Raw genomic sequence first — 26,988 nt, 5'->3', positions numbered from 1 at the left:
CCCTTGAGACATTAACAGGTACAAAATAATACACCACTTAGATGTACGTATGTAGTATGCACTTATGAGGGGAGAAAAATGTTTTACAGTACGCTTAAAAAAGTATTTGTGCACAACACCAGCAGTACACACAAGTGCTGCAGCTCACAGTCGCTGTGTACTACAGCCAAAATTGCACTTTCTCTCTCAATCCCACTCCCTTCCCTATCAGAGCTTCTAGGCAGGATTTGTGCTTGAGCTGAATTGTTGCTGTTCTGTGTTGGGCTGCACAATATATCGCAAAAGCAATCGAATGCTGCAGTACAAAATGGGACAAGGGGGGGAAATTGTGACGGGAGGGAGAATGTGACATGGGGGGAGAATGTGACAGGGGGGTGAGATGTGATATGGGGGGGAGAATGTGACAAGGGGGGGATGTGATGGGGGGAGAATGTGACAAGGGGGGAATGGGACAGGGAGGGGAGAATGTGACAAGGGGGAATGTCACTGGGGGAATGTGACATGGGGGAGAGGGTGGCAGAGGGAGGGGGATTGTGACATGGGGCAGAATGTGGCAGGGGGAGGGGAGAATGTTGGAGGGGGAATGTGACATGGGGGGAATGTGACAGGGAGGGGAGAATGTGACAAGGAGGAATGTCACTGGGGGATTGTGACATGGGGAGGAATGTGGCAGGGGGAGGGGAGAATGTTGGAGGGGGAATGTGACATGGGGGAGAGTGTGGCAGGGGGAGGGGAGAATGTGGCAGGGGAAGGGGGGAATGTCATATGGGGGGAGAATGGGGGGAATGTGGCGGGGGTGAGATGTGATATAGGGGGCAAATGTGGCAGGGGGAATGTGTCAAGGGGGGGTGAGATGTGATATGGGGGGGGATGTGGCAGGGGGATGGGAGAATGCTGGAGGGGGAATGTGACATGGGGAGAATGTGGCAGGGCGAGGGGAGAATGTGGCAGGGGGAGGGGAGAATGTGGCAGGCGGAGGGGGGAATGTGACAGGGGGAGGGAGAATGTGGCAGGGGGAGAGGGGAATGTGATATGGGGGGGAGAATGTGGGGAATGTGACAGAGGGGGTGAGATGTGATATAGGGGCGAATGTGGCAGGGGGAGGGGGGAATGTGACGGGGGTGAGATGTGATATGGGGGGAGAATGTGGAAGGGGAGGGGGGAATGAGACATAGGGGGGAAATGTGACCACGAGGGGAGAATGTGACAGGGGGGGAGATGTGAGATGTGAAATGGGCGGTGGGCATAAAATGGATGGATTGTTGTAAAATGGAGGAGATTGGACATGAAATGGCGGGATTTCACCATTTATTTATTATATCGCATCGCATATCGAAATCGCAATATTTAGGCCCATTTTCCCAATATCGTGCAGCCCTAGTTATGTGCAACACACTGCTCTCTGTCCCTCTCTGTAATAGAATGCTGTAGACAGTGACTGGGAGGTGAATTGCTGCTGTAAGAATGCTTTTCTGTGAAACACACACTGCTCTCTGTCCCTCTCTCTGTGCAACAGAACGCTGACTTGACTAGGAGGTGAATCGCTTCTGTAAGAAAGCTTTTTTGTGCGACACACAACGCTATCTGTCCCTATCTATCTCTCTGCACTAAAAGGCAATATAGCTGCCGATTATATAGGTCTGTGACATCACAGGGGTGACTGGCTGCTGCAGTCTACATGTGATTCACCTACCCTTGTTCCCGCCTTCCCAGGATTCCTTGCCTTATGTCCTCACATGGATCCGCCATTTTAGAGCCTGGACCGCACTAAATGGAGTTTAATGAAGCGATTTGCACAATAGAATCACGGCGATATTCACATTCGTTGCGAATCGAATTTTGCCTGAAATTCATAACGAATTTGGATTCATCAGATTAAATTCACTCATCCCTAATTATATCATACCAGCCCTGGAATCAGCACAAGTAAAGGACCCAGGAGAGAGAGGGTCTGGATGGGCCTCTTATACCAAACAGTATAAAAAATGTACCACTTTTTAGTTAACCCCTTCCCAACCCATGACATACATGTACATCATGGGTCAGATGAGGGGAATGTGGCCCGCGAGTCGGGTCTGTGTCGTGACTGGCAAATGTCCGCTGCTATCAGCAGCAGACATCTGCTGGTAATGATGGACATCGGCGAAAACTCTGATGTCCGTCATTTAAATGGGTACTCTCATTAAAACTAATTTTTGCTATTGCACTCCTTATAGTAAATAAAAAATATTTCTAATATACTTTGTTTAACCCCTTAAGGACTCAGCCCATTTTGGCCTTAAGGACTCCTCCTCGCCTTCTAAAAATCATAACTCTTTTATATTTTCATCCACAGACTAGTATGAGGGCTTGTTTTTTGCGCGACAAGTTGTCCTTTGTAATGACATCACTCATTATATCATAAAATGTATGGCACAACCAAAAAACACTATTTTTGTGGGGAAATTAAAACGAAAAACGCAATTTTGCTAATTTTGGAAGGTTTTGTTTTCACGCCGTACAATTTATGGTAAAAATGACATGTGTTCTTTATTCTGAGGGACAATACGATTAAAATGATACCCATTATTATATACTTTTATATTATTGTTGCGCTTAAAAAAAATCAAACTTTTTAACCAAATTAGTACGTTTATAATCCCTTTATTTTGATGACCTCTAACTTTTTTATTTTTCCGTATAAGCGGCGGTATGGGGGCTCATTTTTTGCGCCATAATCTGTACTTTTTTTATACCACATTTGCATATAAAAAACTTTTAATACATTTTTTATCATTTTTTTTTAATAAAATGTATTAAAAAAGTAGGAATTTTGGACTTTTTTTTTTTTTTTCGTTCACGCCGTTCACCGTATGGGATCATTAACATTTTATTTTAATAGATCGGACATTTACGCACGCGGCGATACCAAATATGTCTATAAAAAATGTTTTTTACGCTTTTTGGGGGTAAAATAGGAAAAAACGGACGTTTTACTTTTTTATTGGGGGAGGGGATTTTTCACTTTTTTTAACTTTTACATTTTTTTACATTTTTTTTACACTTGAATAGTCCCCATAGGGGACTATTCATAGCAATACCATGATTGCTAATACTGATCTGTTCTATGTATAGGACATAGAACAGATCAGTATTATCGGTCATCTCCTGCTCTGGTCTGCTCGATCACAGACCAGAGCAGGAGATGCCGGGAGCCGGACGGAGGAAGGAGAGGGGACCTCCGTCCGGCGTTTTGAATGATCGGATCCCCGCAGCAGCGCTGCGGGCGATCCGATCGTTCATTTAAATCGCGAACTGCCGCAGATGCCGGGATCTGTATTGATCCCGGCACCTGAGGGGTTAATGGCGGACGCCCGCGAGATCGCGGGCGTCGGCCATTGCCGGCGGGTCCCTGGCTGCGATCAGCAGCCGGGATCAGCCGCGCATGACACGGGCATCGCTCCGATGCCCGCGGTTATGCACAGGACGTAAATGTACGTCCTGGTGCGTTAAGTACCACCTCACCAGGACGTACATTTACGTCCTGCGTCCTTAAGGGGTTAAAAAAATGAAGTTATCTATGTTTTATTTGTGCTTAAAAAAGCAGTGCAGGGGGGGGGGGGTCCAACCAACAGCATATGGCAGTTAAGTGTGAGAGGAGCTATGATTGGATGAGACTGGACACACCCCCCTCAGCACTCCAGGCACCTCGGTCCTAAGTCTGTGTATAAGATGGGGGAAAATGTGCTCTTGAGCTTTTTTGAGCACAAATAAAACATAATAAAAAGAGGAGTTGGGGGGCTCACACTAATATTTGGAATGAAGTGTATTCCGGGGTTTCTGCGTTACACGTAACCCCATGTGTAAAAAGTGAATACAATAAAAGAAAAAGGGTTGCAGACCTCAAGGTATATACTTACTATATGTGAAATGGATCACTGGGTTTTTAATAAAAGTATATAGTGGTTAAAATGGGATATATGTGTAATGGAATAGAATGTGCAGACTAGTTGTATAGATAACCAAAAAATGTTTATTGATTAATTAGTTACATAAATGGTCTCAGCAGGGACCTTGCAAGAGACCAGTATTAAAAAACAAAATAGTATTAAAACAATGATGTAAGATAAAATAAAATAATAGTTTATAGCAGCCACCTCTGTATAACTTGAATTATATTTGTTCAAATCCAGCCGTTTCGGTTATCTGATTTGTATTATCGGCAGTCTTAGAATAACAGTAGCAATTATCGGCAGTCTTAGAATAACAGTAGCAATTAAAATAACAGTAGCAATAGGTGTTGTAATCCAGGAAATATTGTAACAAGTATGGATCCAGAGATACTTTAGCAAGTAATGATTGTTGGTGCTACTGCACCACTCACCGCTCCGTTTAGGTCGGGATGGTAGCCCCTAGTGTGCTGGGCTCCTCGTTGCAGGCTGGCTTGGCTGGGCAGCCGGCACAATAGATGTGTCTGCGCGGTGTGTCCCGAACCTCCTCCAGTGGGGCACAGATGATTGCTTGGTCTTATGGATGGAATCACGGCAAACAGGCAGGTTGGTGAGATAATGCAGGTGATGCTTGTATGTGCAGCAGCGTGCGCACGTCCTGAACAGTGGTCCCGGCAATGGGGGGTTCCAGCTGTTGCCAATGTTGGTAGTGGGTAATAGTTCCAGAGGTGGTCTGTGTGAAGTAGGTACAGGGCTAGACGCATTTTGGGGAGACCCCTTTATCAATAGCTGATGTACCCCATGTTCTGTGGACATTTATATAGTCTGTGTACTTTAACCCCTTCATGACCCAGGGTTTTTCTGTTTTTGCACTTTCGTTTTTTCCTCCTTACCTTTGAAAAACCATAACTCTTTCAGTTTTGTACCTAAAAATCCATATGATGGCTTATTTTTTGCACCACCAATTCTACATTGTAATGACATCAGTCATTTTACCCAAAAATCTACAGAGAAACTGAAAAAAAATTCTTTGTGTGACAAAATTGAAGAAAAAACAAAATTTTGTAACTTTTGGGGGCTTCCGTTTCTACGCAGTAAATTTTTTGGTAAAAATGACACTTTCTCTTTATTCTGTAGGTCCATACGGTTAAAATGATACCCTACTTATATAGGTTTGTTTTTATTGTACTTCTGGAAAAAATCATAACTACATGCAGGAAAATTAAAATTGTCATCTTCTGACCCCTATAACTTTTTTATTTTTCTGCGTATGGGTCGGTATGAGGGCTAATTTTTTGCGGCGTGATCTGAAGTTTTTAGAGCTACCATTTTTGTAATGATCTGACTTTTTGATCACTTTTTATTCATTTTTTCATGATATAAAAAGTGACCAAAAATAAGCTTTTTTGGACGTTGGAATTTTTTTGTGTGTACGCCATTGACCGTACAGTTTAATTAATTATATATTTTATAATTCGGACACTTCCGCACCTGACGATACCACATATGTTTATTTACACAGTTTTTTTTTAAATGGGAAAAGGGGGGTGATTCAAACTTTTATTAGGGAAGGGGTTAAATGATCTTTATTCACTTTTCTTTCCACTTTCTTTTTTTGCAATGTTATAGCTCCCATAGGGACCTATAACACTGCACACACTGATCTTTTACATTGATCACTGGTTTCTCATAGGAAACCAGTGATCAATGATTCTGCCGCTTGACTGCTCATGCCTGGATTTCAGGGACTGAGCAGTCAGTCGGCGATCGGACAGCATGGAGGCAGGTATGGATCCTCCGGCTGTTATGTAAGCTGTTCGGGATGCCGCGGCGATCCCGAACAGCTCCCTGAGCTAACCGGCATTAGTTTACTTTCACTTTAGACGCGGCATTCAACATCTATTGCTACTGTTATTTTAATTGCTACTGTTTTTCTAAGACTGACGATAATTGCTACTGTTATTCTAAGACTGCCGATAATACAAATCAGATAACAGAAACGGCTGGTTTGACCAAATATAATCCAAGTTATACAGAGGTGGCTGCTATAAACTATTATTTTATTTTATCTTACATCAAGGGCCCTGCTGAGACCATTTATGTAACTAATTAATCAATAAACATTTTTTGGTTATCTATACAACTAGTCTGCACATTCTATTCCATTACACATATATCCCATTTTAACCACTATATACCTTTATTAAAAACCCAGTGATCATTTCCACATATACCTTGAGGTCTGCAACCCTTTTTCTTTTACAAATAAAACATAGAAAACTTAATTTTTTTTAAAACAAAGTATTTTAGAAATATTTTTTATAAACCATAAGGAGTGCAATAACAAAAATTAGTTTTAATGAGAGTTACCCTTTAAATGTTTAAATACTGTGATCAATTGCAATCACGGCATTTAAACATTAAATGCCGGTAATCCCTGGTATCTTGGGGAATTGGGTAGCTGGGGAAGGCCAGGGCCTTATCTGGTCCTGGGCGCCTTCCCCGGCTCTGTGATTGTTTAAAGGAGATCTGCAGTCCTAGACACTTATCTGCAAGATAGGAGATAAGTGTCTAATCGCGGGGGGTCTAAACGCTGGGACCCCCCTCCATGTCTCTCTATGGAAGAGGGGAAGATGCAGCATTCATTCATCCTCTTCACTCCCATAGAGCTATATGGAGGGGGGGGGGTGTCATTGACCTCAGTGAGGTCAACGAAACATGCATTTGTTGCGCAGAGCCGCGGCAATGCCAGGTCCTCATACAGGAGATCGCAGGGGGTCCCAGTGGTCGGAACCCCCCTTGATCAGACACTTATCCCCTATCTTGCGGATAAGGGATAAGTGTTTTAGACTGCAACACTCTTTTAAGGCTGCCATAGGCAGCCCTTAGCAATCGAGCTCAGATAACATAGATCAGTGTAATGCAATAGGGTTGAAAGGCCAAAAACATGTAAAATAAAAAGTAAAAAAATTTCCCATACAAAAAAGGAATTGAAAATTTTTGACTTAAAAAAAAAAATCATTGCACCACGAATGGCCTAAACACAAAAAAATTCCAAATGCCCAAATTGCAGATTTTTGATCACATCATATCCCAGAAAAAAAAGAAAAAAAAAGTGATCTAAAAGCCAGCCACACAAATGTGGTACTGTTAAAAATTACAGCTCATGACGCAAAAAATAAACCCTAACACAGGTTTGTTGGTGGAAAAATAAAAAAGTTATATGGATCAGAACATAGCAAAAAACAGAGTTTTTTTTTCTTATTCAAGTTTCAAGTCATTTATTTAAATTTATTTATGTTAACGCAGATTTCCTTAACCCCCTAAAGGACTGAGGGCGTACCCATACGCCCCCGTTTTAGAGTGTTTAAGGACTGAGGGCGTATGGGTACGCCCGTAGGAATTCCATTCCCCGCCGCTAGCTGGTCGGGGACCGGACCAGGATGCCTGCTGAAAACATTCAGCAGGCATCCCGGCACATCACCGAGGGGGGTTCTGAGACACCCCCCCCCCCCCCCCCCCCCATGTCGGCAATCGCCACAAATCGCCGGTCAATTCAGACTCGATTCTGTGTCATACGCGTCTTCGGTGACACGGAAAATAATGGGGATCGGGGCTGTCCAAGACACCCATGATCCCCCTGAAGGGATAGGAGTGAGGTGGCAGGGGTGCTCGGTACTTACCATGCTGTAAAGGGGGGTGGGGATCTGATCATAAGTGTTGCTTCCGATATTGCCCATTTTCCTATCAAAGAAGAAATTGCAGAAGCTCCACTGCATAGAGATAAGAAGTTAAGATACTCATTGTCATAACTTCACGGGCTGATATGCTATCAGTGCTTCTTTCATAGGTACACATGATAAGGTACTCTGTTCTCACACATTGGATGGTTCTTAGGGTAGGGTCCACTTGGGCACATGGAGGAGAGCAGCTTACCTCAGTTAATAGACTAGACGACTGATGCTACTCTCCCCTGATATTATCTTTAATATAGAGAGTTGGGAACTTACTTTTATATATGTCAGCCTGTCCCACTGAAATGGGTTGGTTCTCTATAATAATAATGAAATTTGCCACTGCTTGCATAGTCATTGTGCCATTCTACAGATAACACATATGTGATAACCTCACCAGTGTGTTTATTAAGTGTGATAAGCTGACCTCTAACTACAAGCTAAAGTCATTGAGCAGAACTATGTGAAAGAAATGACAAGAAATGTATATAAGCCTTACAAGTTTAGAAGGCACTTCCAGATCATACATCGTGTTCTTATTTATCAAACTGTATTCTTTCCTAGGTGTACGATAGCAGAATTCCTATTTGCACCTTTTATGGACAGATAAGGAGAATGGATGAAAGTCTGCATCTGGAGCAGATTGGCAAAAGGTTGAAAATTTTTGTAAAAATTCATGTTGGAAGGTGCTTCGTACAGAGGAGGCATGGTTCCACATAAAGGGGGCTTCAATTTGCTACAAATAACCCCTGCTAAATGGCGTGAATTGTAGCTGACGTAGACTCTTGAAGCTGCCACACGTGCATCTCTTGATAATTCCAGTGTTATCCTACACTGGCCAGGGTTTACTTTAGATCAGGGGGTCCCCCTTTTAGTAAGTCTTCCCCCTTAGAGTTTGATGTTGGTGCCGGAAGAACTTACCACTGGACATCACGCATGCATTTTTATTCCACAACGTAAGGTATTTCAGAGAATCATTTGGCATATTATGTTCCGTACTGAACACTGTAGATGTTTTCACATATTGAGATCAGTGCTTCTACTGCCTGAGGAAGTGTTCCATCACAAATACCTCATGAGCACGCTGTTTCTGCAGCAGCTACACTGTTCATGTGTATGAGCCCATCTAGGGATTGTCCAAACCCTTAAAAGTTTTCAAAAGCAGCTCAGAATGAAGTAAAATGTAAAAAAAAATATATATATATATATATATATATATTCAGCATAGTGATCCCTCGCTTCTCCCTTTCAGACCCCCCTCACCATTCTGCTAGTAACTGGTTGCAATGGTTACTTTTCCATAACCAGAGGGATCAGTGAGTACAGACCTGCTGGCAACCTGGGAAGCATCTGGGAAATGTCCACTTTATTAGAGACACTGGTCCTTTTATGTTTGGGGCTTCCCTAGATTAGTTCCATGAACACAACAGTGAGTCTTCCCTGCTTTCATTGTCTTCACAGTCTCAAGATCTTATTGCTATAGGGCATCTCTGGAATGAGGTAGAACATACTGTTCAGAGCACATCACAACTTCCATCTACCCTGCATAAACTGTGGGAAGCTACCCTGTTATGTCTTACATCAGGGTTTGTTTCACAGCTTATTGGACCTTGTGTATACTTTAAACTCTTTCAGTGTATCATTCCCATGTAATCTGCCTCACCCTACAGCAACTGTGTACAAAATTAGTAATTAGGGTGCAAGTAGTAATGTGTATTTACTGCTCAGTTTATTAACCATTAACCACAAAGTATAGCATTGTTTAAAGTGTCCCTGTCATTTTACGAAGCTTTGGACATGTCACAGAAACATGTCAAAAGTTTTGGTCAGTTGGGTTCGCAATGCTGAAAGCTTTACCAATCTTTAGAACATAGAGCGTGGAGAAGCACACGTTTGTGCACTTCAATCACTAGCTTGCAGAGATCTCCATTCTGCTTTACAGGATGACCTATAGACTTATGGTAGGGCTGTCTTGTGAAGAAGGATAGAGATCACTACTACCGTGCCACCCACTTGTTCTTATGATTGTTGGGGGTCTCAGTATTGAGACCCCAACAATTCATAACATTTGACATGTCTCAGTTTTTTTTTTTTTTTTTTTTTTTATGACAGGGACACCTTAAATGGGTTTTCTGTGAGTGGAACCATCTTCATGAGAAATGGGCACCAGCCTGTTTTTGGGAATGAGGGTGGTTCCTAGTCTGTCATGTTAGTATACATTAGTATATATATTTTATTTTTATTTTTTTGCTGTATGAAATGGTGTAGTAGACTGTGCCCATGCAGAAGAATTTGATTTAAAAAAAAATTGCTGTGGACAGTTGATGCCACAGAATGCCTATACAGTGGCATCTGTCAAAGGTATACATGCTGTTTAAAAGTAATGTGTTTGTATCTAGAACTAGAAGTAAAACAAATCTGCTAATATTTGGTTTATTTTGTCGGTGCTTAATGTAGCAGCAGGCCTTGTTCCTGTAATGATTAAACAGTATAGAAATTCTTAAGGGCAGAGATAAGAATTTGATAAGAGCTATTACTTGCTAGCTCAAATTTCTTTTGTAAAGGTGTACCATCCTACAGATTAACATATACTGCTTGATTTATACAGGCAAATATTACAATATACAAATACGATACTTCAAAATATAATATCATTTTTTATATGTAGTCACATAAGAAGGCCTGAGAAGACCACACATTTCATTATACAGATCACTGATGGGCATAATGGAAGAACATTTACAATAGCTATGTTATAATGAGAAATGGAAGAATATTTCCACATATCGTTATGATATTATCATTAAAATGTACAAATATTTGTGTGGGACACATTGTAGAGTGGTATTTCTTATGGCCCTTAAAACTGTTATTAGCAGATCTGTCTGTTGATACATAAAAAAATTCCACTGTTCTATTTTAAATTCTGGCAAACTATTGATCTTAGAATCCAGATAAGTACAGTGCATTCGGAAAGTTTTCAGACACTTTCACTTTTTCACATGTTGCGGACTTGTGCTAAAATAAAAAAATCTTCTTGGTTGACTTGCTCAAAATAATGCCCCCAACTGGGGATGGTCGCTAAGCTGGACTAAGTGCAGGCATGTCAAGAGGAGTCAAACAGTCCAGGTCAATACGACACAGGCAAATACAGTACAGAATCAACAGACAAAGAGTAAACAGGATCAAGCCAGAGGTTAGAACCAAGACGACAGCAAAGTAAAAATATCACAGGCCAAAATTAGGTAGAAATCAGCATATAAAAGAAAAGTCAGGGCATCAGGAAAGGTCAGGTCACAGGAGGTCAGAACAGAAATAGAAACGCAGGAAAGTCACAAGGATAACAAACGCTAGTAAATAGAAGATTCCACAATCATCTGCTGCAGCTGGCCAGTTTAAATATTCCGTTCTCATGAAATGTGAGCACCCTCACCACACTTGACTGGCCGCAGGCCTCCACCTCCTGACTGGTCAGCAGAATGACAAGCTTTGCACCCCCAGAGCTAAACTGTCATTGAAAAGTGTCATAGAAAAGCGCCTGAACACTTATGTCCATGCAAAATTTGAGTTTTTCATCTTTTACAAAATTTGCAAACATTTCAAAAATGCCATTTTCACATTCTCATTTTAACCCCTTAAGGACTCAGCCCATTTTGGCCTTAAGGACTCAGACAATTTAATTTTTACGTTTTTATTTTTTCCTCCTCGCCTTCTAAAAATCATAACTCTTTTATATTTCCATCCACAGACTAGTATGAGGGCTTGTTTTTTGCGCGACCAGTTGTCCTTTGTAATGACATCACTCATTATATCATAAAATGTATGGCGCAAGCAAAAAACACTATTTTTGTGGGGAAATTAAAACGAAAAACGCAATTTTGCTAATTTTGGAAGGTTTTGTTTTCACGCTGTACAATTTATGGTAAAAATGACGTGTGTTCTTTATTCTGAGGGTCAATACAATTAAAATGATACCCATTATTATATACTTTTATATTATTGTTGCGCTTAAAAAAAATCACAAACTTTTTAACCAAATTAGTACGTTTATAATCCCTTTATTTTGATGACCTATAACTTTTTTATTTTTCCGTATAGGCGGTGGTATGGAGGCTCATTTTTTGCGCCATGATCTGTACTTTTTTTTTATACCACATTTATAATTATTTTTTTACTAAAATGTATTAAAAAAGTGGGAATTTTGGACTTTTTAAAAATTTTTTCGTTCACGCCGTTCACCGTACGGGATCATTAACATTTTATTTTAATAGTTCGGACATTTACGCACGCGGCGATACCAAATATGTCTATAAAAAATGTTTTTTACGCTTTTTGGGGGTAAAATAGGAAAAAACGGACGTTTTACTTTTTTATTGGGGGAGGGGATTTTTCACTTTTTTTTTACTTTTACTTTTACATTTTTTTACATTTTTTTTTACACTTGAATAGTCCCCATAGGGGACTATTCATAGCAATACCATGATTGCTAATACTGATCTCTTCTATGTATAGGACATAGAACAGATCAGTATCATCGGTCATCTCCTGCTCTGGTCTGCTCGATCACAGACCAGAGCAGGAGACGCCGGGAGACGCACGGAGGAAGGAGAGGGGACCTCCGTGCGGCGTTATGAATGATCGGATCCCCGCAGCAGCGCTGCGGGCGATCCGATCGTTCATTTTAATCGCGAACTGCCGCAGATGCCGGGATCTGTATTGATCCCGGCACCTGAGGGGTTAATGGCGGACGCCCGCGAGATCGCGGGCGTCGGCCATTGCCGGCGGGTCCCTGGCTGCGATCAGCAGCCGGGATCAGCCGCGCATGACACGGGCATCGCTCCGATGCCCGCGGTTATGCTTAGGACGTAAATGTACGTCCTGGTGCGTTAAGTACCACCTCACCAGGACGTACATTTACGTCCTGCGTCCTTAAGGGGTTAAAGGGGTATTCCAGGCCAAAACTTTTTTTTATATATATATCAACTGGCTCCGGAAAGTTAAACAGATTTGTAAATTACTTCTATTAAAAAATCTTAATCCTTCCAATAGTTATTAGCTTCTGAAGTTGAGTTGTTGTTTTCTGTCTAACTGCTCTCTGATGACTCATGTCCCGGTAGCTGTGCAATTCCTATGGGGATATTCTCCTATCATGCACAGCTCCCAGGACATGACATCATCATTGAGCAGTTAGACAGAAAACTTCAGAAGCTAATAACTATTGAAAGGATTAAGATTTTTTAATAGAAGTAATTTACAAATCTGTTTAACTTTCCGGAGCCAGTTGATATATATAAAAAAAAAAGGTTTTGCCTGGAATACCCCTTTATGGTATTGAGTGCATAATGATGGGGGGGGGGACTTGATTTTGTTTTAGTTTTTTTAGCACAGGGTCGCAATACAACAAAATGTGAAAAACATTTAAGGTTCTGAAAGCTTTTGTAATGTATTGTATATGCACATTATTCTCCCATAGGTGGAATCCCTAAAAAAAAAAAAAAAAACAGTGGCACTTATAGAGCAACAACCTAACTCATTCTTGTTGTTTCCATGGTTTCTAGTCATAGTCTCTGAGCAGTACTGAAGGGTCTGTGATTCTAGAAGGCAGATGAGGTCCGGACCTTAAGAAACACCATCACAAATCTAAAGGTTATTTTTTAGTTAACCCCTTCCCTTCCTAGGACATATAGGTATGTCTGGTGGTGGGGAGACATTGGAGTGGGATTCTGAATTTACCCTGTTCCATACTGGGTGGCCCACATTTGACATCAATAGCCAGGGGCCACAGCTAATAGCCTGCAGCGGGCAGGCTATTAAGCCTGTGATCAAGGTTGCTTGCGGGAACTAAATCCAATAGAATACTGGTGCCGGTGGGTTTGGGGGATTGATCAGGGCCACCTCGGAGGGATGTCTGAAGAAGCGGAACTTCCCCGAAATGTGTTGCATTGTGGGTAATTAAACACCCTGAATTTTATCTTGGTCTCAGCGCTTGATTTTACCTTGCTGTTGTTTGGAGGAGTTTTCTATCTGGTTCTATTTATACAAGCTTGGAGCGGCTGCAGAGACCCCTGGTTTCATTACCTTTCTTCACGATTATCCATTGTTGTACTTGGATCAAGTACAACCACCTCTGGTAAGCACAATTCACATTGTGCGGTTGTGTCTCTTACCTAATGACATTACACTACGGAGCACATCCTTTTGTCTTTTTGTCTTTATACCTCGGAGTGATGGCAGGGTCCCGATCTGCTGACATAATGGCCATAGGGTTCCACCTGCCTCCTTGCTGTTTTGATTTTCTCTCTGCTTCTCTAGGTTGCTTTGGTAGGCTGGAGAAGCAGAGTGCAGATGACACTGAACAATGCTATATACCAAAGTCAAGAATACCAAAGTCCAAAATTGCTGAATTTTGGTCACTTCATATACAAGAAATTGTACCCATAAAAGCTACAGATCACTGTGCAAAACAATGAACCCTTGGGGCTACCTCTGTAACCACTATAGTTATGCCCCTGGTTCTGGGACAACATCATATGTGGAAACCACATCTCTACTGCAAACTGCCAGTTGGTCCTGAAGCCCTTAAAATGTCAACCTGAAACAAGGGAAATGACAGGGATGCCTCTTTAAGCCTTACTTCTCTCTTAGGCTGTGTGTACAATGGATTAAAGGTGTTTTCTCATAATGATGACTTATCCACAGGATGAAGGATGAGTGTCTGAACAGCGAAAGGGGCTCACTACTGGGGCCCCCACTGATCTTGACAACAAAATTACAAGTCTACCTTTTTTTAATTCAAACCGGTGAACTAAAAACCCATGTTCTCGTGATCAGTGAGGGTTCTAGTGGGCGGACTTCATTGGTACCAACATTTTATAGTAACCACCCAGTTCATGCTGCTAAAAGTTACACCAGTCATATACAATGTGTTATCCATCATATATATTTGCAATGAGAATAGTCCATAACTATAAATCAGACATCTATTGGGTACAATCATGTCTCCAATTACAAAATTATTGAAGAACTGAATTATTGACAAGAACATAGGACATTTCCAGAAAAACTAATTATTGTACAGAAAATAGGAAATTTCCAGAAAAACGAAAGTTTCCACATTCATTCAAACCTATTTCTCGAAAGAGAATTTTACTAGTGGGATCTCTACAAATCAGTAAGCACAAGAGACCGTACTGTACACACCTAAACCTGTTTCTACAGGCTCCATGAACTTTTCTGACCTGGCAGCCTTAAAGTTCCTATTACTTATGTAGTGATAACATTGCCTATAATGTGCTATTTATAGGGGTGGACAGCAGTTAAGTATTCTCTCTATGATAAGGATGAGCTTTTTTGTTTACTCAAGCAGGGTGGGAAATGCATGGGAACAAATTTACAACGAAAAAAAGCAGAAGTAGCTGTATATCAGAGCAGCACAAGGAATAATAACCAGGAACATTGTGCATTGTAAACAACCACTTGAGACCAGCAGCCTAATATCCCTTTAGCACAGGCGCAGGGTCAAGTCTATAAAGCCTGGCACATAAACCAGGTTCACGTATTTTGTTACAATGTGATTAAGTGTACAGAAAATGAGAGCACAAATGAAGAAGTTGAGCAGTATTATTGCCTCATAAATCCATTGTATCAGGAATGCCAGCCTCATTACACAGAATAGGGCAGTTCAAGGGCAGGGACAGGTTAGATTTCAAGGTACAAGAGCTTGCAGTCTATCGATTCAGGTAAGATTAAGTATGTAAAGAGGAGAGTGCCTCAGCTGCTTTATGTTGTCTACAAGACAGTGATAGAAGATGCAGCAGATGTAGCCCTCCCACATGCTTGCATTCTTTTCTTACCGGAGCAGCCTGCACTTCTCTCCTCTCCTTCATCTATTCCTAACTCAAATACTGATGGTTATCTGTCCTTTACCCTATCCTATGTAATGTAATTCATAAGCTGTTTCTCTTATCATAAAAACATAACAGTTTTTTCCTTAAAGTAATCCCATTTACCCATGAGCCTTAAAGGCGATGGTCTCCAGCCTACACTTGTGTTGTCAATTGTCGCTTTAATATTGGGAGCATTCCACTATTCTCAAATTTTATTTCCAGTCCTCCTCTATCTCACTATTCCCATCTCTTGTTTCTCTCCTCTCTCTCTCTCCCTTACATTCACTCCCATTCTTCTTTCACACATGCTCTGCGTACCTTCCTCTTTCCTTTTATGAAATCTTTCTCACACACAGTTGTATCTGTCCTAGGTCTACCGTGTGAATATGAACAAGATGAAAAATTTCACGCGACGGTTCTCCCTTTCTGTTCCCCGAACTGAGACAATAGAAGAATCTATCACTGAATTCACAGAGCAGTACAACCAGAAGAACAGTCGACATAGTGCAGGTGAGTGATTTTGTCATAAATGGATTGAATACTGCAAGTGTGCATTGGTATATAAGGTTATTTCTTGGCTTCCTCATGTTTACTCTATTTATTTCTGTAGCACTGCAAGAGTTAAGTTACACTGTTAAGTTACTGTTATATGCATGCTAAATCTTCTTATAACTATAGGACACCTTAAACCTGGGCTAACCTTGTAGCACATACTTGGACCGATCAAAAGTAGAACATTCAGTCCAAAGTACCACTGTTTTCTGGTCACACAGAAGTACAATACGCTGTGCAAAGTGATAAATATGGTATTACTACATTAGAGTTCTTTGTTATTTTATATGTATAGGATTAATGTACCATTGAAAACAGTGATTGATGTGCTGATAATCCCAAATATATTGATTATAAGCTCCAACTCATATATATTAAGATAAATCACGAATAATATAGGCTATTACAGTATATAAAATGACCATAGCTGCTTGTATAACTCCTCAATCCCTCTTTCATGCCCCCAAAACATCTATATCTATTGTATCTATTGTACAGGCTTCTCAGGAGATTTTTATTTTTTCTAAGGCATGTCCAAGTTGTTCCTCTGCGTCATTTGACATAATGGCCCTCATTTACTAAAAGTGTAGGGTTGTATTTGTTGTAAGTTCAATAATTTATGTGTTTTTTTCCTCATATATTTACTATTCTTTGTGTTTATGTGGATTTTTTTGGCTCAATTTTGGCGCACGCTGAATTTTCTGTGTAATGTGGGAAATGTGTAAAGGAGACAGCACTGGACCTCTCAGCTTGTGCAGGTAATCATCCAGGAATGCCAACCCGGAGAAGCATACAAAACCAAAGTGGATACAGCACCAAAAAGCCAGAGACTCAAATCTTGATAGAATGTGACTTTATTCGCTCCCCAGAGCGCAACGTTTTGGCAACAAACTGCCTTTTTCAAGCATATCAAATAAAGTGACAATGTGCATATATACTGTATATAAGAATCACAACATTCAGTGATTGGTTACATAACAGGTGTTTCACATGTGTCATTATAATCCTCTTCAACATCCTATTGGCTAAGGTCTGTTACCATAATGAATTATATAAACAAACATCAGATTAGCTCACTGGGACTTCACTTACATCGATCCATGTTTCTGATTGCATCCTCCACTTGCTGATGACATAAAATTTCCACGTCTGTATGTTGTGAGATGATTTGTAAATAAACAGACTGCGGCTGCGTGGTTACTTGATTCGCAGGATGTAGTTCGGATCAGCTGATAACTATAGGTCAGCTGATGTACGGAGGTCATCCCCAAGATGCCTGTAACCTTACAATTGAATATGCGCATGCGCCAATTATTTGCGCATGCGCACACAAACGCAAAATATGCGCACGCAAAAATACGCGCATGCGAGAAGGAGGATGCAATCAGAAACATGGATCGATGTAAGTGAAGTCCCAGTGAGCCCATCTGATGTTTGCATATATAATAGATAGATGTCAATATATATATATGCACATTGTCACTTTATTTGATATGCTTGAAAAAGGCAGTTTGTTGCCGAAACATTGCACACCGGGGGGCGAAGAAAGTCACATTCCATCAAGATTTGAGTCTCTCTCTTGAGGCTTTTTGGTGCTGTATCCACTTTGGTTTTGTATTCCAAATGAGTTATTGTACACACATTTTAACTAGGGAACATATTACCAAGCAAAATCACTTAGAATAAAAAACTACCAAAATTCCCAAGGGCCAGAAGTGAAGGGATTGGATAATGTGGTTTTGTAGGGTTATTTCAGACCATCTTTGTTTTGGTAAGAAATTTTTCCTACAGAATTCTCTTTTTTTTGTGGAAAACTTTAATAAATATGTTGCTTTCTTATGCAAATTAGTAACTACGCCCCTTTTGGTGTATTGGTAGGGTATTATTTGAGTCTGGTTGGTTTTGTGGATTTTTCCGACTTATTATGTTGCATGCTGGTGAAGACATGTCGCAAAAAGTGTGCGCCAAAAAAAACAACACCAAAACCTTCTTGTTAAATGAGGGCCAGAATGAAGAAGCAAGCCATGGAGTGGTAACACTTAGAACTTACCTAGTAATCAGGTGTATAATTACTATCCTTGAAATAACTTAATGTTCACAATACTAGTATCTGTGCATTACATTTTAAATGTGCATTTGAAGGATAGTTATTACCGTATATAATTATTTCAAGAAATGTTTCCAAGTAAATCTAACTGGATTTTGTAATTATTCAAAGCAAAAAACAAAATGAAGTTGTGTTTATTACATATGATACCTTAGTATCGAGCTGTGTTCCTTAACCTGTGGCTCTTCAGCCGCAGCAACACTATAACCCCTTTAAAGTATAAACTGTCTAAAAAAAATGGCCTAATTTGCCTCAGTGTTTATTAGGCAGTCACAGTCCTATAAAATGTGAGGAGGTCACCCAGGGATGGACAAGGAGAAGACTGCAGGATGGACTACAGGGGTGTGGAAATTTAATAAAAAAACTACTTGTTAACGGGACTAAAACAGAGCAAAATCTACTTGTCCCTCATGACGATCCACTTGTCCGGACCAATTTTCGCTTTTACATTCTCATTTTTTCCTCCTCGCTCTATATATAACTACCTACTATAATGATACCTTTTAATTTTTCAATAACATATTCTCTGAACCCCCAAAAAATTAAAATATATATATATATGTATATATATATATATATATATACACACACATATATATATATATATATATATATATATATATATATACGGTATATATATATATATATAATCGGTGAAGTGAAATTGAAATAGTAAAAGATAATTTTGCAAATTTGGTGGTTTTCTTTTCTAAACCATTTACCTTGTGGTTGAGCTAACATGTTGCTTTGATACTTTAGGCCGGCCTGATTGCAGCAATACCAGACTTGCATTCACATGTCCCTTTAGACGCTGCTGTCAGCTTTGACAGTGGCAATTTAAAGGGTTAATAGCCAGCCGCAGCGATCGCCGCATGCTGGCTATTAGCGGCGGCACCCAGCTACTGAGAACACCCGGGGGCTGCAGAGTATGGAGCGGGCAGAAGTCGGGAGCCGCTCCATACAGACTGCTGTCACTGACAAGCTGACCTTTCACTGCTTCAACCTCTGCAGCAATGCTGACATATTTTTCATACATATTGTTACGCCGAGCGCTCCGGGTCCCTGCTCCTCCCCGGAGCGCTCGCGGCGTTCTCCTCTATGCAGCGCCCCGGTCGGTCCCGCTGACCGGGAGCGCTGCACTGACATTCATGATGGGGATGCGATTCGCATAGCGGGACGCGCCCGCTCGCGAATCGCATCCCAAGCCACTTACCCATCCCGATCCACGGCTATCATGTTCTGGCACGCGCGACTCCGCTCTCTAGGGCGCGCGCGCGCCAGCTCTCTAAGATTTAAAGGGCCAGTGCACCAGTGATTGGTGCCTGGCCCAATCAGTCTGATTAGCTTCCACCTGCTCCCTGTCCATATAACCTCACTTCCCCTGCACTTCCTTGCCGGATCTTGTTGCCTTAGTGCCTAGAGAAAGCTACTACTGTGTTTACCATTACTGTGTTTCTGACCTCCTGCTATTACTATTGACTACGTACCTTGCCGCCTGCCCCGACCTTCTGCTACGTCTGACCTTGCTTCTGCCTAGTCCTTCTGTCCCACGCCTGCTCAGCAGTCAGCGAGGTTGAGCCGTTGTCGGTGGATACGACCTGGTTGCTACCGCCGCAGCAAGACCATCCCGCTTTGCGGCGGGCTCTGGTGAAAACCAGTAGCAACCCTAGAACCGGTCCACCGACACGGTCCACGCCAATCCCTCGCTGACACAGAGAATCCACATCCAGCTAGCCGAATCATAACAGTAGATGCGGCCATGGATCCCGCTGACGTGCCGCTGCCAAGTATCGCTGACATATCCACGGTGGTCGCCCAGCAATCCCGACAGATCGCCCAACAAGGTCACCAGCTGTCGCACTTGACCACCATGTTACAGGAACTTCAGTCGCAGCTACAGAAGCTACAACAGCAGCTACCATCTCCTCCGCCAGCTCCTGCACCTCCTCCACAGCGAGTGGCCGCTCCTAACCTCCGCTTGTCCCTGCCGGACAAATTTGATGGGGACTCTAGACTCTGCCGTGGTTTCCTGTCACAATGTTCCCTACATTTGGAGATGTTGTCGGACCAATTTCCTACAGAACGGTCGAAGGTGGCTTTCGTGTTTAGTCTCCTGTCTGGGAAGGCTTTGTCATGGGCCACACCGCTCTGGGACTGCGATGATCCTGTCACCGCCACTGTACAGTCCTTCTTCTCTGAGGTTCGCAGTGTCTTCGAGGAACAAGCCCGAGCTTCTTCTGCCGAAACTGCCTTGTTAAACCTGGTCCAGGGTAGTTCTTCTGTAGGCGAATACGCCATCCAATTTCGTACCCTCGCCTCTGAATTATCCTGGAACAACGAGGCTCTCTGCGCGACCTTTAAAAAAGGCCTATCCAGTAACATCAAAGATGTGCTGGCCGCACGAGAAATTCCTGCCAACCTGCATGAACTTATCCATTTGGCCACCCGCATTGACATGCGTTTTTCTGAAAGACACCAGGAACTCTGCCAGGAAAAAGACCTTAATCCCTGGGCACCTCTCTCACGGTATCCTTTGCAATCTACCCCTGTGCCTCCCGCCAAGGAGGTTATGCAAGTGGATCGGTCTCGCCTGACTCTTGAAGAGAGGTCTCGCCGTAGGGATAAAAAATCTATGTCTGTACTGCGCTAGTACCGAACATTTCTTGGTGGATTGCCCTATTCGTCCTCCACGTCTGGAAAATGCATGCACGCACCCAGCTCACGTGGGTGTGGCGTCTCTTGGTACGAAGTCTGCTTCTCCATGTCTCACTGTGCCCGTGCGGATTTCTCCTTCTGCCAACTCCTCCTTCTCAGCCGTGGCCGTCTTGGACTCTGGTTCTTCTGGAAATTTTATTCTGGCCTCTTTGCTTGATAGGTACTGCATCACGGTGACCCGTCTCGTCAAGCCGCTCTACATTTCTTCGGTCAACGGAGTGAAGTTGCACTGCACTGTGCGTTACCGCACAGAGCCCCTGCTTATGAACATTGGACTGCATCACGAGAAAATTTAATTTTTGGTCCTGCCCAACTGCACCTCTGAAGTCCTCCTCGGTCTGCCATGGCTCCAGCATCATTCTCCCACCCTTGACTGGACCACCGGGGAGATCAAGAATTGGGGTCCTGCTTGCCGCAAGAAATGCCTCACGTCTGCTCCCAGCCCCGTCTGTCGGGCCTCAGTGTTTCCTCCTGTGCCTGGTCTCCCCAAGGCCTATCAGGACTGTGCCGTGCCTCCTCATAGCCCCCGTCCTGGTGACACTCTGCCCTGTGACATGCTTCTCCCTCTGCCCCCCCTCCCCATTCCTTCTGAACTGCCTGCCGCTGGTGTAGCTACCCAGGACTTCTTTTTCCAGAAGGAGACTCAAGAGGCGTCCCCTATTTTCTCGTCTCTTTTGAAGGGACAAGGAGACAAAAAGAGGGGGAGACCTAAGGGGGGGGTACTGTTACGCCGAGCGCTCCGGGTCCCTGCTCCTCCCCAGAGCGCTCGCGGCGTTCTCCTCTATGCAGCGCCCCGGTCGGTCCCGCTGACCGGGAGCGCTGCACTGACATTCATGATGGGGATGCAATTCGCATAGTGGGACGCGCCCGCTCGCGAATCGCATCCCAAGCCACTTACCAGTCCCGATCCTCGGCTATCATGTTCTGGCGCGTGCGGCTCCGCTCTCTAGGGCGCGCGCGCGCGACAGCTCTCTAAGATTTAAAGGGCCAGTGCACCAGTGATTGGTGCCTGGCGCAATCAGTCTGATTAGCTTCCACCTGCTCCCTGTCCATATAACCTCACTTCCCCTGCACTTCCTTGCCGGATCTTGTTGCCTTAGTGCCTAGAGAAAGCTACTACTGTGTTTACCATTACTGTGTTTCTGACCTCCTGCTATTACTATTGACTACGTACCTTGCCGCCTGCCCCAACCTTCTGCTACGTCTGACCTTGCTTCTGCCTAGTCCTTCTGTCCCACGCCTTCTCAGCAGTCAGCGAGGTTGAGCCGTTGTCGGTGGATACGACCTGGTTGCTACCGCCGCAGCAAGACCATCCCGCTTTGCGGCGGGCTCGGGTGAAAACCAGTAGCAACCCTAGAACCAGTCCACCGACACGGTCCACGCCAATCCCTCGCTGACACAGAGGACCCACATCCAGCTAGCCGAATCATAACACATATTCATACATTCATGCATCTTTTTCCCAAAGACAACTTCTGGATATGACGCTGAGCACATGCACTCAACTTCTTTGGTTGACCATGGCGAGGCCTCTTCTGAGTGGAACCTGTCTTATGAAACTGCTGCATTGTCTTGGCCATTGTGCTTTAGCCCAGTTTCAGGGTCTTGGAAATCTTCTTATAGCCTAGGTCTTCTTTAGAATATTTAATAAAATATTTACAAAAATGGGAGAGGTGCACTCACTTATGTGAGATACTGTACCTGCAGATTTTCAGCCACGCCATGCTTATTATGTTGTGGCTTTGTAATTGATTCCACCACTATCTTTGTAAAGGGTTGAGATCGATGGTGAATTTGCAATAAAATGTTCCATGTTGCATTTACCACATACATTTTTTACTGCATATTTGTAACAGATCTGTGTGAAAACTTTCTGACTTATGTATGCTTATTGAGTATATTTGGCCTGAGTACCTAGGGCAGCAGGAGCTGTAAATACGGCACTGGGTAGCCCTCACGTTTCTGCTCTGGACAATAATTTGTCCAGATATTCATCATAACTTTACCACAATCATCTGCTGTTCAATCCCTGTAGTTTTGGCAGAATTTCAGTCTGACTTTAATGTTTTTCTTGGAGAGAAGTGTCTTTTTATGTCCTTCTTGACACTAGGCCAGCCTTCAGAATCCTTCACCTCACTATGCGTGCATATGCACTGACACCTGCCTGCTGCCATTCCTGAGTAAGCTCTTCACTGGTGTTGAACTGAACTGCATTGGAGTTAAATGGTTACTCCGGCGCTTAGACATCTTATCCCCTATCCGCTGCTGGAGACCCCCGTGATCTTGCATGCAGCACCCCAGCTAAATCAGTCCCCTGATTACCGGCGACCACGGGGCCGCTGGCTTGTGACGTCACGTCTCGGCCCCCGTGTGACGCCACGCTCCACCCCTCAATGCGAGCCTATGGGAGGGGGCGTGACAGCTGTCATGCCCCCTCCCATAGGCTTGCATTGAGGGGCGGAGCCTGACGTCACACGGGGCGGAGGCGTGACGTCACATGCCGCCGGACCCGTGGTCGTCGGTAATCTGACCTGGAGCGAACATGCTCTGGGGACCGATTTTAACTGGGGTGCTGCGTGCAAGATCACGGGGGTCCCTAGCGGCGGAACTCCTGCGATCAGGCATCTTATCCCCTATCCTTTGGATAGGGGATAAGATGTCTAAGCGCTGGCGTACCCCTTTAAAGATGGTCCTGGCATCTCATTTGCCTTTGCATCTCATGGGTGTCCTAAAGCCTACTTCATAGGAATTGAACCCTTTTTCTTGAAGTTCTTGATGATCCTATAAAATGATTGATTTAGGGGCAATCTTACAAGAAGCATTGTCTATTCCTGTAAAGCCTTTTTTTATGCAAATCAATGATGACTGCACATCATCCTAGAGGACAATAATTTTAAGCACCATCCCACTTTTAAAGCAAAAAGTCTGCTCTTATGAATCAGCTAGACAGGGTAATATCAGCTTCCTTATTCTCATTAACACTTTCTCCTGAGCTAAGAAAATGGTCACTGAAAATATCGTAGCAGGTCCTTTTGTGGCAGGGATAAAATGGAAATGGGGTTTTTATTAACCGCTTAGGAACACAGGACATATATGCTGATAGCAACCAGGACCCACGGCTAATGCCGAACATCGCCAATCGGCCTGATGTCCAGCATTAACCCCTCAAATGCCACAATCTAGGTTGATAGGGGCATCTAAATGCAGGAATATCTGTTCCGGTTAGCTCAGGGTGCTGATTGGAACCACTTTTATAAAATCCCAAACAGCTGTTAGCTTTTTGGTAAAGCACATCATTCTACTTTTTACCAAAAACAGAATGAGGCCTACAAAGAAAAGAACACAGTACCTACAGGGAAATATGGTGGAGGTTCAAAGATGTTTTGGGGTGGTTCTGCTGCCTCTGGCACTAGGTGCCTTGAATGTGTGCAAGGCATCATGAAATCTGAGCATTACCAAGGGATTTTGGGTCGCACTGTACAGCCCAGTGTCAGAAAGCTGAGTTTGCATCCGAGATCTTGGGTCTTCCAGCAGGACAAAGACCCCAAACATACATCAAAAAGCCCCCAGAAATGGAAGGCAACAAAGCGCTGGAGAGTTCTGAAGTGGCCAGCAATGAGTCCAGATCTAAATCCCATTGAACACCTTTGGAGAGATCTTAAAATTGCTGTTGGGAAAAGGCACCCTTCCAATAAAAGAGACCTGGAGCACTTTACAAAGGAAGAGTGGTCCAACATTCCAGCTGAGAGGTATAAGAAGCTTATTGATGGTTATAGGAAGCGACTGATTTCAGTTATTTTTTCCAAAGAGTGTGCAACCAAATATTAAGTTAAGGATGCCAATAATTTTGTCCAGACCATTTTTGTCCAATTTGCTTTTTTTCCTCCCTTTTTTGGTTTTTGGTTTAGTTCCAATACACACAAAGGGAATAAACATGTGTATAGCAAAACATATGTTACTGCAATCCTCTTCTGTGAGAAATACTTCATTTTCTTGAAATATTTCAGGGGTGCCAACATTTACAGCCATGACTGTATATGGTGAAACAAAACAAAAAATTATCTGTGGGTTTTAATTTCTACTCAGTGCACTTTTTGGTAAAAGTAGCACATTATCTTTATTCTGTAGGTCCATATGATCACAACAATATCCAATTTGATTAGCTTTTTTTTTTTTTTTACAACTTTAAAAAAATGATAACTTTTTGTATGAAAATGAGTATACTTAAAATTGTCCTCTTCTGACCCCTATAACTTTTTTATTCTTCCGTATACGGGGCTATATAAGGGCTCTTCTTTTGTGCTGTGATCTGTAGTTTTTATCAATACCATTTTTGTTTTGATCAGTTTTGACCAAAAAATACGCAATTCTGGACTTTGGTATGTTTTTTATGTTTACACCACTGACCGTGCAGTTTAATTAACATTACCGGTATATTTTAAAGCAAGTCATCATATTGATCAGTAGGTGGAAAATAGAAAGCATTATGGCTATTAGGAGGAAAAATGAAAGTGAAAAAATGAAACATCCCTGTGTTCTTAGGCTGCTTTCACACTACAAGTTGTGGCCGGTAGTGTGACGGCCGTTAGAAGATAGCGGGAGAAAAATTTGTGCTTGTGACATCTTTTTCTCCCACTATCTTCCGGCGGAATAACGGGAGTCATAACGGACGTTAAAGGAATCCCATTCAAGTGAATGGGATCCTCTTTCCCTGTTATGACTCCCGTTAGGCTCCGTTACAATAACGGACGTTAATGACATTAATTTTCATGGCAAGGAATGGCTTTGCAACAATCTAGAAGGAGATATATCATTCTTTTCAAATGTATAGCTTTTATATGACAATTTTTTGTTTACTTACTTTTGCTTATGTGCGACCTATTTATCAAATTGTTGCTTGACCTTGATAAATAAATCGTACATAAGCAAAAACCGGGAAACCCGATTACAAAAGCATTTTTTAAAGCAGAAAATGTTTCCCTTATGTCTGAATGTATGAACAGACTCTTTTCCATGATGGTAGTAGTAGTTCCCCAGCTGCGGGAGTCTTCAGGTGGCTGGGGAGGCTACATTAGTGTTTGTACTACTACCCCCATCGTGGAACAGAGTCTGTTCCATGTTGGGGGTAGTATTACAGGGGATCATCTGAGACCCGATGTGATCAGCAGTTATAAAGCAGGGGAGCAGGCAGCATGCTCTGCTCCCCTAAATGCCCGGCACCAAGGAGCCATTCAGGGTTCCTGGCAGGGTTTTTAAATTACTACTTTGTCCCCCAAATTTATGCCCCCATGCATGTTTATAATAATTCATTGGCCCCAGTGTGTTTATAATAATTAATTGGCCCCAGTGTGTTTATAATAATTCATTGGCCCCAGTGTGTTTATAATAATTCATTGGCCCCAGTGTGCTTATTCCCCCTCCCTCCCCCTCCCGCTGCCTGCTCCTCTTCTTCTTGGAGCAGGGCAGCAGCGGGACATGTTGGGAATCGGCGGCGGTGAATGAATGAAGCCGACACTTCCCCGCTGCAGCCCTGCTCCTAGTGCAATCAGCGCACCACCGGGACATGTCTATTCTCTGCTGCTCAATTCTGTACCCGACGTTAATGAGCAGCAGATATTAGACATGTCTTGGCAGTGCGTTGATTGCGCTAGGAGCAGGGCAGCAGCGGGGACGTGTCGGGCGGCAGCGGTGAATTAATGAATCCTGCATGCACTGCTGCCCTGCTTCAAGAAGATGAGTAGCAGGCATCGGGAGGGAGAATAAGCACACTGGGGCCAATGAATTATTATAAACACACTGGAGACAATGAATTATTATAAACACACTGGGGCCAATGAATTATTATAAACACACTGGAGACAATGAATTATTATAAACACACTGGAGACAATGAATTATTATAAACACACTGGAGACAATGAATTATTATAAACACACTGGAGACAATGAATTATTATAAACACACTGGAGACAATGAATTATTATAAACACACTGGGGCCAATGAATTATTATAAACACACTGGGGCCAATGATTTATTATAAACACACTGGGGTCAATGAATTA

At 42.8% G+C, this 26,988-nt stretch overlaps 1 protein-coding gene across 4 annotated transcripts in view; it reads left to right on the top strand.

Annotated features, from left to right (window-relative positions):
• Positions 1-26,988, top strand: part of CDK18 (cyclin dependent kinase 18) — a 222,569-nt gene that overhangs the window by 80,133 nt on the left and 115,448 nt on the right. For 2 of the 4 annotated variants that reach the window (XM_056558054.1, XM_056558053.1), the window contains exon 2: positions 15,921-16,059. In XM_056558054.1, the coding sequence (XP_056414029.1) occupies positions 15,936-16,059 (124 nt within the window). In that variant the 5' untranslated portion in view covers positions 15,921-15,935. Of the gene's footprint in view, positions 1-15,536; positions 15,605-15,920; positions 16,060-26,988 lie in introns of those variants that run through there. The other 2 variants (XM_056558055.1, XM_056558056.1) reach the window with 2 other exon arrangements.

The sequence above is a fragment of the Hyla sarda genome, chromosome 2, assembly GCF_029499605.1.
Source record: "Hyla sarda isolate aHylSar1 chromosome 2, aHylSar1.hap1, whole genome shotgun sequence".
Taxonomy (NCBI): Eukaryota; Metazoa; Chordata; class Amphibia; order Anura; family Hylidae; genus Hyla; species Hyla sarda.
This window is presented reverse-complemented; position numbering and strand designations above follow the sequence as displayed.